This window comes from Cyprinus carpio, chromosome B14 (assembly GCF_018340385.1).
Source record: "Cyprinus carpio isolate SPL01 chromosome B14, ASM1834038v1, whole genome shotgun sequence".
Taxonomy (NCBI): Eukaryota; Metazoa; Chordata; class Actinopteri; order Cypriniformes; family Cyprinidae; genus Cyprinus; species Cyprinus carpio.
In genome coordinates this window covers 20,804,661-20,818,489 of record NC_056610.1, presented here as the reverse complement: position 1 = coordinate 20,818,489, position 13,829 = coordinate 20,804,661, and the positions used below count along the sequence as shown (strand labels likewise).

General features: G+C 33.2%; 1 protein-coding gene across 3 annotated transcripts; it reads right to left on the bottom strand.

The window, feature by feature from the left end:
* Nucleotides 1-952: 952 nt before the first annotated feature.
* On the bottom strand, nucleotides 953-12,571 carry zdhhc2 (zinc finger DHHC-type palmitoyltransferase 2). 3 transcript variants are annotated; one of them, XM_042738529.1, is made up of 14 exons: nucleotides 12,261-12,570; nucleotides 8,782-8,808; nucleotides 7,722-7,816; nucleotides 7,101-7,219; nucleotides 6,831-6,902; nucleotides 6,706-6,738; nucleotides 5,851-5,971; nucleotides 5,130-5,262; nucleotides 3,356-3,482; nucleotides 3,176-3,268; nucleotides 2,357-2,375; nucleotides 2,229-2,313; nucleotides 1,996-2,055; nucleotides 953-1,266 (listed from the first exon to the last, which is right to left on the bottom strand). In XM_042738529.1, exons 1-13 carry the CDS (start codon nucleotides 12,379-12,381, stop codon nucleotides 2,015-2,017), a joined length of 1,086 nt encoding a protein of 361 aa, XP_042594463.1. In that variant the 5' UTR covers nucleotides 12,382-12,570; the 3' UTR covers nucleotides 953-1,266; nucleotides 1,996-2,014. The 3 variants fall into 3 exon arrangements, with proteins under 3 accessions (XP_042594463.1, XP_042594465.1, XP_042594462.1); XM_042738531.1 differs by lacking the exon at nucleotides 2,357-2,375 and having other exon boundaries at nucleotides 2,229-2,332; nucleotides 7,722-7,813; nucleotides 12,261-12,571; XM_042738528.1 differs by lacking the exon at nucleotides 2,357-2,375 and having other exon boundaries at nucleotides 2,229-2,332; nucleotides 12,261-12,567.
* Between the last annotated feature and the right edge of the window lie 1,258 nt (nucleotides 12,572-13,829).

The following is a 13,829-nucleotide window of genomic DNA, read 5'->3' as shown; positions in this document are numbered from 1 at the left end:
AAACAACAGACCTTTCCATAAAAACTACAAAACAGACAACACACCACAATTCTTGGCATTTCTGAGGTTTTGTTCACGCCTCAGTCAAAATCAAGTACAAGTATGTACAGTATTAGTTTTTATATGTGATGAATGTTGTTTGGATATGAGATGTGGTATATGGTAGTAATTACATTATTAGAGCCCTTAGTTAAATTAGATGTGATACAAAACCACATCTTTCGTGGGTTTTGCATTGATTGTGCAAACAGTGTTATGAAAAGTATGTTTAAAATGATCTAATATACTGACTTTTAATAGTGAAATATTCTCTGCAGCTGTAGTGTAATAATGTATATGGAGTTAACACAGTACATTATCCTTGCATACTTGATTGGACAGAACCATCAAGAAAACATAAGGACAAAGACGATTTAAAAATTTAAATAATGTGCAGCTTTAAGCACTTTTCAAAGTGCAGATATAGTATTTTTGTTTTCCCTGTGCTTGTCAGGTAAAAACTTAAATAAACAGTGTTTTTGTCTGAATATCCAGTGCTAAAAATGGCCTAAAATATTTGCTACATCAGTCATTTTTTGCCTGTGTATGACCTTTGCAAAATTCATGACAGCTGCTATCCAGACTTAAATGTGATGGACAAGATCCTCACTGACACTTTGTCAAAAAAAAAAAAAAATATTTTTTATAGTGATTATGTTCATGTTTTTCTGTTTTGTATTTATTGTAATGAGATAAATTATGGTGTGTTTCTGCATTTCAGGATTGAGGGCATGGTCAAATTTGTAGAAGTCTAGTGCAAAAGCACTTGGGCTTTTCATTGTTCACATTTCAAACATGACAAACAGCTACATACCATGATAAAAAGGTATGTATAAATAATTAAACTTTTCCAGACTAACAAGTAAGAAGCATTGTTAAGTTCTTCATAAATGACTAAAGCTATATTGATATATTCAAGGCATTTACCATACAAACTTCTACATTTTTAAAAATGTGGGTCTTGCAGGAACCACGGTAATGTTACCAAATGTTCAGCCACATCTGTGGGCTTTTTTAGGCACATTAAGATAGCCATACAGTTTGCAAGGAGGACAAGCGACTCAGTGGCCCCTTATTTACAGTACACAGCATAATCCTGCACTGTCAGCTTTTGTGAAGGATCACAATTCATTAGGTAGAGAGTAGATGGTCATTGCAAGTCTGTGCAAGAGCAGTGGAGACGTCCTTACTGTTCCACTGACAACAGACATCACTAGCACAAAACTCCTAGAGAAAGAAAGTCAGATCATTTAGAATAAGCAATTAAGACATTCAGGGATTTCAAGATAAGAATCTGGGTGAAATTATATTATTATAATTATATTATATTAAATGACAATATATGTGGTAGATACACTACCATTCAAAAGGATCAGTTACATTTTTAAATAAAGAAATTAATGTTTCTATTCAGCAGGGATGCATAAAATTAATTAGAAGTGATGGTGAATGTTACAAAAATATTTCTACTTCAGATAAATGCTGATCTTTTGAACATTCTAATCTCCAATGAATCCAGTAAAAAAGTATCACTGTTTCCACAAAAAAAATATTAAGCAACATTTATAATAATAATAATAAATGTTTCTTGAGCAGCAAATCAGCATATTATAATGATTTCTGAAGGATCATGTGACACTGTGAAGACTGGAGTAATGATGCTGAAAATTCAGCTTTGCATCACAGGAATAAATTACATTTAAAACATATTAAAACTGAATACAGCTATTTTAAATTGTAATATTATTTCACAATATTACTGTTTTTTTCTGTATTTTTAATCAAATCAATGAAGCCTTGGAGAGCTAAAGATACTTTCTTCAAAAACATTAAAATATCTTACTGACCCCAAATGGTAGTGTATGTTACAATACTGTAATTTTAAAATACTTCAAAATTTTATTATCTCAAAATAAGTTGTATGTTATAGCAATATATACACTTAAAAGTACTAACCAGTTTCATTAACACACTCCTAAGTTTCCTTCTCAATAGTCAAGGCTGGGTTGCTTGTACCTGTTAGAAAAATACAGATTGAGCACCATGTTGTTTGACCACATTGTAATTTCACCTCACACATTCATAGCTGCATATTTATCTCTTATATAATTATTGTTTGAGGGCAATGTTGTTTGTCAAATTTGTAGTGTTTCGTGTTGTTTTGTAATGTGGCGTAACTGTGGTCTCACCTTGCGTGTCTCTGTCTTCACTTCCCTCTGACTGTCCGTTGCTGATCAGTCGGCTCTGAGACTCTCTCAGAGGTTTAGGTGGAAACTGATGGGATTCTCCAGCACTAGAATGTATAAGATTTGAGAAACTGATGGGATTCTCCAGCACTAGAAAAGAATGAAAAGGGTATGAATGAAAGGCTCTGTATATCATCAGTGCAGTATCCCACAATGCAATGGTGTTTTGTAATGATCTCGTAGATGTGGCGTTCCTATATAAAATCTAACTATGGTCTCATACACATTGCGTATATCATTTTAAAATTTCTATGTTTTCATATGTGTTCATCCCTCTGAAATCTCTCCGTTATATGTTATACTGCAAAGTGCAAACCTAGAATTTCTCCGTTGTTTTTAATTGATTAAAAAGATCAAGTAAGTGTAACTCCAGTATATTAAGTTATTTGTATGTCCAGTTTGAATTAGGTGATTTTATTTTAATGTTAGGAATTGTATAGTTTTTATGAATAAAGCAGTCTATAGTAATCTACTATAGTAGTCTTAATGTTTATAGACCCATCCTCATCTTCTTAGCACAATAACCTACCAAAAATGCAGACATAACAGAAACCAAACAAAACAGAATATTAAACGCTAACTATATTAATGTTGTGCAAGAACAAATAAATTAACAGTTATTTTCAACATTTACTCCTCTGAAGCAAAGCATGCTGTGAACTATAAACTAGCTTGACATAATGGTACAAATAACAGTCAATTTATCTTAACCTGGCTTTTCTGAGTAACAAGATTTTTACAATTAAAATCAAACAATTGTACATTAGGTAAAGTCAGCTAAAAAGTGTTAGTTAGGGCATCTGTTTAACAGGTTTTACAGTGTAATATGTGCAACATTTTTGTGATTCCATTCAGTTTCCTAAATGAATAATTCATTCTGAGCCATGAACCTTTTGACTGAAGGGTTGCGTCCAGAGGGTGAGGAGGGTTGTTCAGGGTCTGCGTTCACTAGACATGTGGGGAATGAACAGCCGTCGCCCAGACTGCAGAAACACAATGTGATGCTGAGGGAATGAGATCACAGAACACTCACACCAGTGTTTTCAGTGCTACTGAACAATACCTGCTACCTTGAAAAAACAGGCAACAGCCAGTATTTCTTTTCATCTCCAAACACTTGGAGAAAGTTCTTGCTTGTTCCTAAACTGAAGGCGTTCTTGTCTGGTCCGTGCTGGAATGTAGGAGCTCTGAAAGCCTCTGACAAGAGAACCATTTAAACCACATAAATACAACAACATGATAACATGATTTTCTTTTTTTTCTCTAAACACTGAATGCTGTAAAGCCTAAAATATGAAATATTAGTCAGATTTTTTATATATATATATATTATATAGAGAGAGAGAGAGAGAGAGCAGTATACTGAACCTTTAAACAAAATATTTTATAAAATCTAAAAAATCTAAATTAAAAAAAGTTGAATATTATATTTAATACATGAGGCTTTTATAGGGTAACATGAAGCTCATACTCTAGGAGGAAAAAACAACAGTTTTATTCAAAAGCCCAAACCAAGCAAAAATATGCAATTTGGGGCAATTGCTGATGTATCTATGGCCAAAAAGTAAGGTGAAATTCTGATAGCTTGCAATGTACATCAACGTGATCTTTATAACACTATAGCAGACATAACAGTTGTCACTGTATATCTCCCAATAATATGTCTTAGTAAGATGATATTTAAATGATTGAGAGACAAATGTTCCTCAAAAATCTAATGTATCATATGTGACCCTGGACCAAAAAAACAGTCAATTTTTTTAAATTAAGATCTATACATCATCTGAAAGCTGAATAAAAAAGAGTTCCATTGATGTATGGTTTGTTAGGAGAGGACAATATTTGGCCAAAAATCTGGTATCTGAGGTAAATTTTTTTTGGTTTTCTAAGGTTTGCAAAAAAATATTGATATTGTTGTATTTGTATTTGTAGTTGTTAAGTTTATTTGCTTAGCAATGTTATTTTTCTAATTTTTATACAGTATATTTACGGTAGAAAATTTACAAAATATCTTCATTGAACATGATCTTTACTTAATAGCCTAATGATTTTTTGGCATAAAAGAAAAAAATTATTTTTACCCATACAACATATTGTTGGCTACTGCTACAAATACACCTGTGCGACTTATGACTCATTTTGTGGTCAAGGGTCACATATGTGATACTGACAGTTCAGCAACATTTTCCTAAAAAATTACATATGGAATATCAAGTTGCTTCAGCCCAGTAAGTGTACATCTTATTACAAACAATATAAAAGTTATTCTTACATTTACTTTATAAAAAAAAAAAAAAAAAAAAATTTTCATAGCAAAAAGACACATGAACCACAAACTGGAAGGGTGACATATTTTTAATTATACTAAAAGGCCTTTTTCTTGCTAAAAAAAAAGTATAAACTATTAATCAGATGACTGAAACAAGTGATAGATTGTGTACAACAGGTTTTTCAGTAAAGCTTTGATCATGCAAATCATTTAGAGGCCTTAGAAATTCACCTATCAAATATAATACAGTAGGCTTTACAGTGTTAAGATTAGAATATGTCTGTTGCTGAGATGAATTTTCAATACTTTCAGCTGTATTGCATCTTGACACACTTGCTTTTGCCAGAAGAGTGGGCATGTTGTCACAGATACATGTTCCCTTGAGGATCTGCCACAAAGGGCAGACTGCAAGAAGACCTAAACACTACCTGCCCCAGATCTGAGCCACTGGACGTGTATGAGACATATTTGGTCAAGCAGTGTGGACAGATGATTACAGAAAGCAAAATACACACTATTGACGAGCCTGTGTTTACTACTGATATCCAAGGGTAATTAAAACACAGCCCACTCACCCAAAGTAGATCTGTTCTTGCAGACAAGCCAGCAGTGATAAGCAAATAAAAACGCTAGGCTCACTGAGAACGTGGAGGCAGCGAAAAACAGGAACATGATGTGAAACTTGGCTTGTGTATCAGGCAGACCATTCTGTGTAAAACATGGGAAAGACTCTTCATACACCACAAACAGACATGGACTAAAACAAATAAACAAAAAACAGCCTAGGCCTAATTTAAGATATTGCCAGTTATATTATCAAGTCTGGAATACTCAATTCACATCATAAAGGTTGAAAAAATGGGAACAAGCAGAAGTGGGATACATGGTCCCTATGGACTGTCCATGCCAGACTACAAGAGCCTATGTTTGCTTGTCTACTGGATCTAACAGAAATTGTAAAAACTAAGTTGTTATGCTGAGGGAAACAATCCAAACTACTGGAACTAGAGGAATAATTAGTGAAAGTATTTTTGTTAGTGAAACTATAGAAATTAGTGGAACTATGATAGTAGATCAATTATTTAAATCACAGAACAAATCTATTTTGTTTGTTTTAGTCAGTCATAGCAAATATTTGATTTGTGTGTTATGTGTTTTTCCATCAACCTTTCAAAATAAAAACACTCTTTTTATTGCTCCGACTAGTGTTCTGTTAAATTACAAACAGCCTATCTGCACATTCCAATTATTTCTGTTTCCTAATATAAGCCTAAGAAATTAATAATTCATACTTACTGTCCAGAACTGAATGAAATACTGCAAGTCTGTGGCAGTGACGAAGAGGCAATACAACAAAGAATATGCTAGGAAGAGCATGAAAAACTTGTAGTTGGCGAAGCCCACGCAATTGTTTACCCTGTCAAAGAAGATAAAAAACACATATACACACATTAATATCTATTCTGATCGCAAAATACTGCCCAATATACACTGTAACAAGGGGAAATGTGCAGTTGTTACCTTAATAAGATATTTCTACCCTTCTAGACCCTTCTGTCTGTGAAATGTTATGTAGTCAGATTGATTCGGCACATTTAAATGCTATTTTTGACTTGAATAAAACATTTTAATAGTACTAGCTACACAATGTAACTTTTGGCCCTCTAGCAGTCGAAGCATAACATTTATAAAATGCACTATTTTTAATTTATGTGATTTGTACGGAAATGTACAATCTTTTGAACAAAAAAAAAAAAGTAAGCATGATGGTTCACCCCTAAAGTAAGCAGATCGTACTAAAACACACTAATAAAATTAACTAATTTCATATCAATTCACCAAAACAACTGCTTTTAAAGTATTAAAGTTTGTTGTAGTAAACTCTTTCCTAAAATCATATTTGAACTGGGGTAAAGCAAAAACACGGTTTGGAGGATGGATTTAAGATATATTCACTCATTATTTGCATTTTATTTTTGTGTTTCAAGCAAAAATGTTACATAGTGTAACTTTAAATGACAACGTTAAATCATGTTCATTGAAAAAATAAAGGATTGTTTTCTTGGTCTTACAGAAATTTTGGTGCATGTGTTTCTTCTGAGACAAAAAAAAACAAAAAACTTTTTATTCTTGCTTTGCACCAGTACATACCACGGACAATGGTGATCCATCTTTAAAATGCACCTGTAAAACAGCAGAGGGAGGAGCTGTTAAAATGCAACACAGCAAAATCTAATGTGTTGTGTCTTTAAAAAAAAAGAGAGAGAAAGACATACATATCACAGGCAGAGCAATGATGACATCGATCAGGCTTCAGCAGCAGACAGCGATCACAGTAGCGGATAGCTGTATCAAGACAGCTTGTTAAAACACAGATCGATAGGATTCACTGAAGACTGAAGATAGAGTGAAACAAATGTAACTGTCTGTGACCATTATTTGTTATTGAATTTTATTGTAATTATTTGTTGATTGGACTAAATTTGGGTGGTATGGGTTGTTAAATAATTGTGAGCTGATGTTAATAGTGGAAAAATTGGGAAGTTCCAGACATTGTGCTTGTGTAAATGGGTAAATCCTTAGCAATTCTCCTCAAGATCTCCTGTTGAGATTCTCTCCGATCTTCACGCTCTAACAGCTCTTTGTCAGAATGTGACAGGTGGAACTGAAAGGAACAGACGAAAACCAAAACATTTTGATATTTCCGTGTGACAAGCAGCACGTTCTGCACTCAGAGATGTGAGAGGAGTACGACTGATTGCCAGTTTGAGCCATATGTGGCTTCTCTATTACAGTTTGTTTCTAATTCTCTCGGCTTGCAGTGAGGTGCTACAGTTACATCAACAATCACATGCAATTTGCAACCCAACATGCAGTTTTTTTCATTATGCAGAACCAGCAACTCATCATAATGGCCATTATGCCGTATATTTACAAATATTATACAGTAATCTCTGCCCTGCAGGGAACAATATTTATTATATGCCAACACCTCATGCTGAGTATATGCAGAGCAATAACGTTTAAATTGACTTTTACTTAGAGATTATGCAGCTTACACCACATTCTGATGGCTTCAGTTGTCTGCTATTAATTTTCCATAATGTTTACTATGAAATGAGTATCTATTTAATATATAACTTGTTTCCATAATCTAATATACTCACCTCTTTGAGTGGGTTCATAGGTTTTGTGAAGATGGTTTGCCAGTATGTCCACACGAACATGATGAAAAGCACATGATATACCAGGAGGTAAACTACTGTGATACAAAAATATTGAAAGGCGAAATTATTTTTTTTTATATAATTTTAATAACTTTTATATTAAATCATTAAAGCATCACTATTATTTTTTTATCATTAAATGATTTAAATTATCAAGAATATGTTTAAGGATTATTAAACTTTGGTGTGTAACTCATCCTGCACTGTTCAAGCTAAATACATAACAATAAAAATACATCAAATCATGTGGTTGTTTGAGGAGATGTGTTTTCTTTTATACAATTTTATGCAGGCAAATAATAGAATTTAAAAATAAATAAATAAAAACCATGAAAATATGGGTCAAAATATCCCATAGACTTTCAAATATTTTTTCGTGTTTTTGAAAGAAGCTTCTTATGTTCACCAAAGCAGCATTTATTTGATAAATACAGTAAAAACAGTAATACTGTGAAATATTATTACAATTTAAAATAACTATTTTCTATGTTAATGATTTAGAATGCAGTTTATTCCTGTGATTTATTCCTTAATTACTCCAATCTTCAACGTCACACAAGAAACATTTCTTATTATTTTCAGTGTTGAAAATGGTTGCGCTGCTAAATATTTTTATGAAATCCATGATTCATTATTTTCAGGACTTTTTGGATGAATAGAAAGTTCAAAACAGCATATATTTTTTGTAACATTATAAATGTCTTTACGGTCATTTTTGTGCAATTTAATGCATCCTAACTGCATAAAAGTATTTTTTATTTGAATTTTTTTATCTTGTAGACCCCAAACTTTTGAATGGTAGCCTATACATTAAAAGACCCAAGTCATATCTAGAGACCAGAATATCACAAACCTTAAAAACTGCATATAAGATCACCTTAGCAACCGCATAGCAATGCCCATGAGCAAACACCACTTACATGTTCTTCAGAAAATGCAAAAATCATTAAGGATTATCAGGTAATTCCAACTGAAAAATAGTAAGAAAAGGCTAACTTACTTTTCTCTCCTATGTTTTCAATAGTTTCTGCAGAATATATGGAGAGAGGAAGGTGTAAGTTTGTATTTATTTTTTTTTTAATAATTTGTTATTTGTATTTTGTTTTGGTTATTATTTGGTTATTATTGTATAAACAGTAGGTCAGAAACTCCTTGTGCATTTCATAGAAGGTCAGTGAGCAGCAGATGGTTCTCAGCACAGTTCTCTGATCGCTGTTGCTGTACGGAGGCTCTTGATCAGATGCCCAAATTCTCTAGCTCATAATTGCATCTCTTCAACTGGTGTTCTTTCAGAACGATAAGCTATATTGTGGTGATGAGGTTAGAAATACTAACCACAACCACGCAGGAAAAAAGCTGTTTCAAAAACAAGACACGACCACCCAAACACATGACACAGAAAGAGGCTTGCTGTTTTGCACAGTGCGTGTGTTAAGAACTTTTTTTTTTGTGATTATTCTTTCACATTCTACACTCTACTACTTTTCAAAAGGTACTAATATATACACTTGAGGTACTAATATGCACTTTTAAATTACTAAAATGTACAAAACTGTCACAATCAAATTCATCTGAACTTGAGCGGTTCTGCAAAGAGTGGTCAAATATTGCAAAGTCTAGATGTGCAAAGTTAGTAGAGACAGAGACACATTCCAACAGACTAAAGGCAACAAAATGTGATTTAAAGGGGTGTGATTCTTTTCTATACCCACTGTACCTTTACAGTGCCATTTAAGAAAAAATAAGGCACAAAGATGTACTTTTTAGCTTTTGTATCTTAGGGTATCACCCCAGTGGCAGCTTTGTACTTTTTTTCTGAGAGTAAGCATATGGTCTCTTCAGTAAATATCTAGTTCTTTAAGTTTACTGTGAAGTTGCAGTGTCCTAAAAGCCTCATTAGATTATCCTCTTATTTAATGTGGTTGGGCTGCATTACTCTCTATCCAAAATATGCTCTTTGAAAGATGATAGTGCCTGGCACTAAAGTAAAAAACTGTAATTCCTCAGAAGCACAGAGCAGAAATGAAATCCCAGAATGCAGTGCATCTCCAAACAGATATATTAATTGAGTATGTGTACCCTACAGAGCACTCAAGCGGGTTCAGGGGGTACTTAAAAATTGTGATGCATTTGTGGCAGTGCAAAGATTTTCATGATTTTGTAATAGTACAGAAAAAGCATGTAAAGAATTAATGCTAGTGTAACTGCACATTATATACTGTAAAAAGGGCTGTTATCATAATAACCCTTTGTAGACCTTAGTCAGGTTAGATGCAATATTTAATTTAATGCAGATGAAAAAAAGGCTGTGAGGGACAGACTTACAGTCTTCACAATGGCATACACTGTATAAAGCTCCTAGATCATGTCATTTCACCATGTTTATGGAGATTTTTTTAACTGAATTTTTTTTTTATTTTTTTTTTGATCATCAGCTGAACAACCTATATGTTGTTAAACAATAGTACAATCTATTGAACACACTGTACTTCTATCCCTCACAGCCTCATTTTCAATCCTATCAAAAAATAAATATGGTGCAACTTTGACTAAAGTCTACTGGTATATAAACCTCTCCATTAGAGCAATAAAAACTGTCAGCAGATCACGAGATTCATTATGGTATATTTCAATATTTATTAGTTTTATTTAAATGATGGTGTGGTTGTTGCAGTCTAAGAAATGTCATATGTGTTTGTTGCTAAACTCAGTGTGCAGCACAAGTGATTTGACAGCAGAAATAGGTCAAGTAGAGATTGGTGAGGTTGAGTTTGACAGCTTGGCGGTGAGATTAGCTGTGAGATATGAGGATCAGTAGACAGTGTGTTGCTTAACATTTGTCACCTCAGGTTCAGTAAAGTAAAGACTCATTGACCCCTCATTATCATGGTTTGCTTAGATAGATGCAAAGACAGCATGAACAAGTGAACAGATATTTTAAAATGACACTGTCTGTTGTGGTTTTGGCTATTCACGTGCTTGCTGCAATGAACCAACTAGATAATCCTACTGAACCCATGCAATATTATAGTGTTTTTTTCAGTGATTAAAGTATTTATTGTTGTTGTACTGGTGTAAACTGGTAGTTTTGAGTTTAAGAAATTAATACGGACACCCACTGTTTGTGGTTCAGCATAACAGCAGTCAGAACTAAGGCCTGGCCACTGATACTTCAGTCAGTGAAGTCTCTGAGGAACATCACAAATCTGCTGTTTTATGCACAAATATTTGAATGTCATTTGATTCTATTAAAGGAGTTCAAACACACACAACAACATTAGTCTTCAGTGAAAAGCAGGGCATCCTCATGATCATCTACCATTCAGGAGAACAATAAAGCCTCTTCATGCTGTTTTTATGGGGCCATGATAGGAGATGTTATCAAAGGAGTGAATGATGTTCTGAAGTCAATGTGAACACAAACCTTTTTTTGTTGTGCACACATAAATAAGCCACAGTCTAAACAAATGACACAGTACATCACAAAGGTTGAAGATTTTTTTTTTGTTTTTTTTTGTTTTTTTTACAGTGGAGAGAGCTCATTTACAGCAACAAAGGATTGGGAGAGAAGAAGTTTTGTATAATGCTCTAAATGTCCACCACAGAGTAGTTATGGAGTGATGCCAAATTGCTATATAAAGTATTGCATATGACTCAATGACATGATGCTTTTTTGTATGGATCTATTATGTTAATCTGTAACAGGCATTACAAATGAAACTATTTGTGATGCTTAAAATAAAAATTTTTTAAGTTGTGTTAACTGTCCTGAGATTGCAACAAAAATATTAAAATGCTACTATTATTCATTAAAATAAAAAATGTTTTCAAACACTATTAATATTTGAAAGACTGTGCAGCAATTCAAGGTCAATGTGGCATAACTAATATATATATAATATATATATATATATATATATACACACACACACACACACACACATACTTTAACCTTTTATGAAAATTTACTTTTATTCAAAGCTAAGAAAACATATTATTCATGACTAAAATAAATTCATGACATTTTTAACATCAATGAAACTATTAAAACAATTTTTTTGTAGATAATAGTATTCCAAATAGTATTGCAAAATGTATGAAACTAATACAATACAAATATCTTTTTTTTTTTTTTTAGATTTATCCTTTATCTCACACATCCTTATTAGTCACTGACCCATGCTCTTCAGTTTTGTACTTATTGTACATTGACATGCATACTATTATAATTTTCTTATACAGACACCTACAGAAGCGTATGCACATATAAAGAGAGAGGTTAAATAAATTAATCGTATAATCATGACCCACTCTTAATCAATGTGTTTATAAGCAAACAGACCCCATCAATAGCAGCAGAGACATTGCTCTAGTAAGAGAAGCAGACATATGCATAACGCATGGCGAGGCCAGGTGTTATTTATTCATTCTCTCTCCGTTTCACTCCAACTTCATTCAGAGAGCTGCTTCCAGTCTTACCTATGCAGAGCTGCACTACATAAGCGTAGTAGGACCATGCCACGATCAGACTGATGAACAGCACAGGGATCCAGTATAAAACTCTCCAGCAGTCAACGCTTCGCGAGCCCGACGGCGCCATCTTTCTATTTGAGGACCAAAAGTGGCCAAAACGACAAGTTCAGCCTCACCGAGCCCGCACTGCTCCTAAAACATCATATCGTCTTCCGCGTACAGCTGCGCTTCGTCTGCTCCTCCATCCTCCGGTTCTCTGGTCGCTCTTGTTTGCAGTGTAGCACATCGGTACCGCCCCTTTCTACAAACTTGCATGACGCTCAAGCGATGCGATGGATGTGTTACTACACTAAAGCCAGATTCTACTGTTTTGCTTCATCACCATAGGTTGGTCTGCTATAGTTTAACAAATATGTTCTAGCCTATATCTAGTAGAGGCTATTTAAATGTTAGTGATACCGTATGTCCACATATTACAAAATATGATTAAAAATGTCACACCGGTGCAACGTTCAATAACAATTTACATTGTTTCAATAATGAAATAATATAGCGATATCTAGTAGAGGATAAACATTTTTTTAATATAATTAAAATTTGGCTGGGTCGTTAATAAAACATTTCTCTGTGGTGTGACAAGCTCATAACACATTTAATATTTAGTTGGACTTTTAACACTGTAGGTCTAACATGAAGGTTTCACTGTAAACTCAGTTTATAAAATAAATAAATAAATAAATAAATAAAACTATTATAGACATAGTCTTCTTAACACAAGCACGCACAGACCATAAGGAATGACACAAATTATTATTTTGATGGTGGTTTTTAATCTATTCAAACCTTTAGCAAACTGAATGCTAATGCATAAAAACCATAATGACAGATGCACACTGTAATAAGTGAAAAAAAACAATAATAATGGTCTTAATATCTTAAAATATTTATATGAATTAGCTAATTAAATAAGCTATTGTAGGATGTACAGATCTAAGTCATGGCCTATATTCATTTTTTCATATATTTTTTATTATTATTGAGTGGAAAGTAAAATACATTATTGAAACAACAATATTAAAGACAATCCACAGTTTCTTTTTAAACTTTTACAAGAAAAGACAGCAGAAGAAGGAAAAGGAGAGGGAAAATAAATAAATAAATAAATAAATAAATAAATAAATAAATAAATAAATAAAAACCAATTTCTGGAGGAGGAAAGGTGATGATTCAAAGATTCAAATAAATTCAGTCAACTGGCAAAATCTGAAGGGAGTGAAAATGTTATAAAAGGTTGCCATTTATCATGAAAAGAACCATAACTGGTATACCAAAAGCATCTTATATTTTCCAACTTCAAAAAGTACATAGTATCCACAAGCCACTGTGAGATACCTGGTGGGTTGGTGGACTTCCAAAGAAATAAAATTTGTCATCTAGCCAATAAAGAAGGCAAGTTAAGGCAAGTACATCTAACTGTTTAGATGTAAACCGAGTCCAAGCTTTGGGAACCCCAAAGATTGCAGTAGTAGGGCAGACATCAACCTTGGTATTGAATATTTTGGACATAGTCTCAAA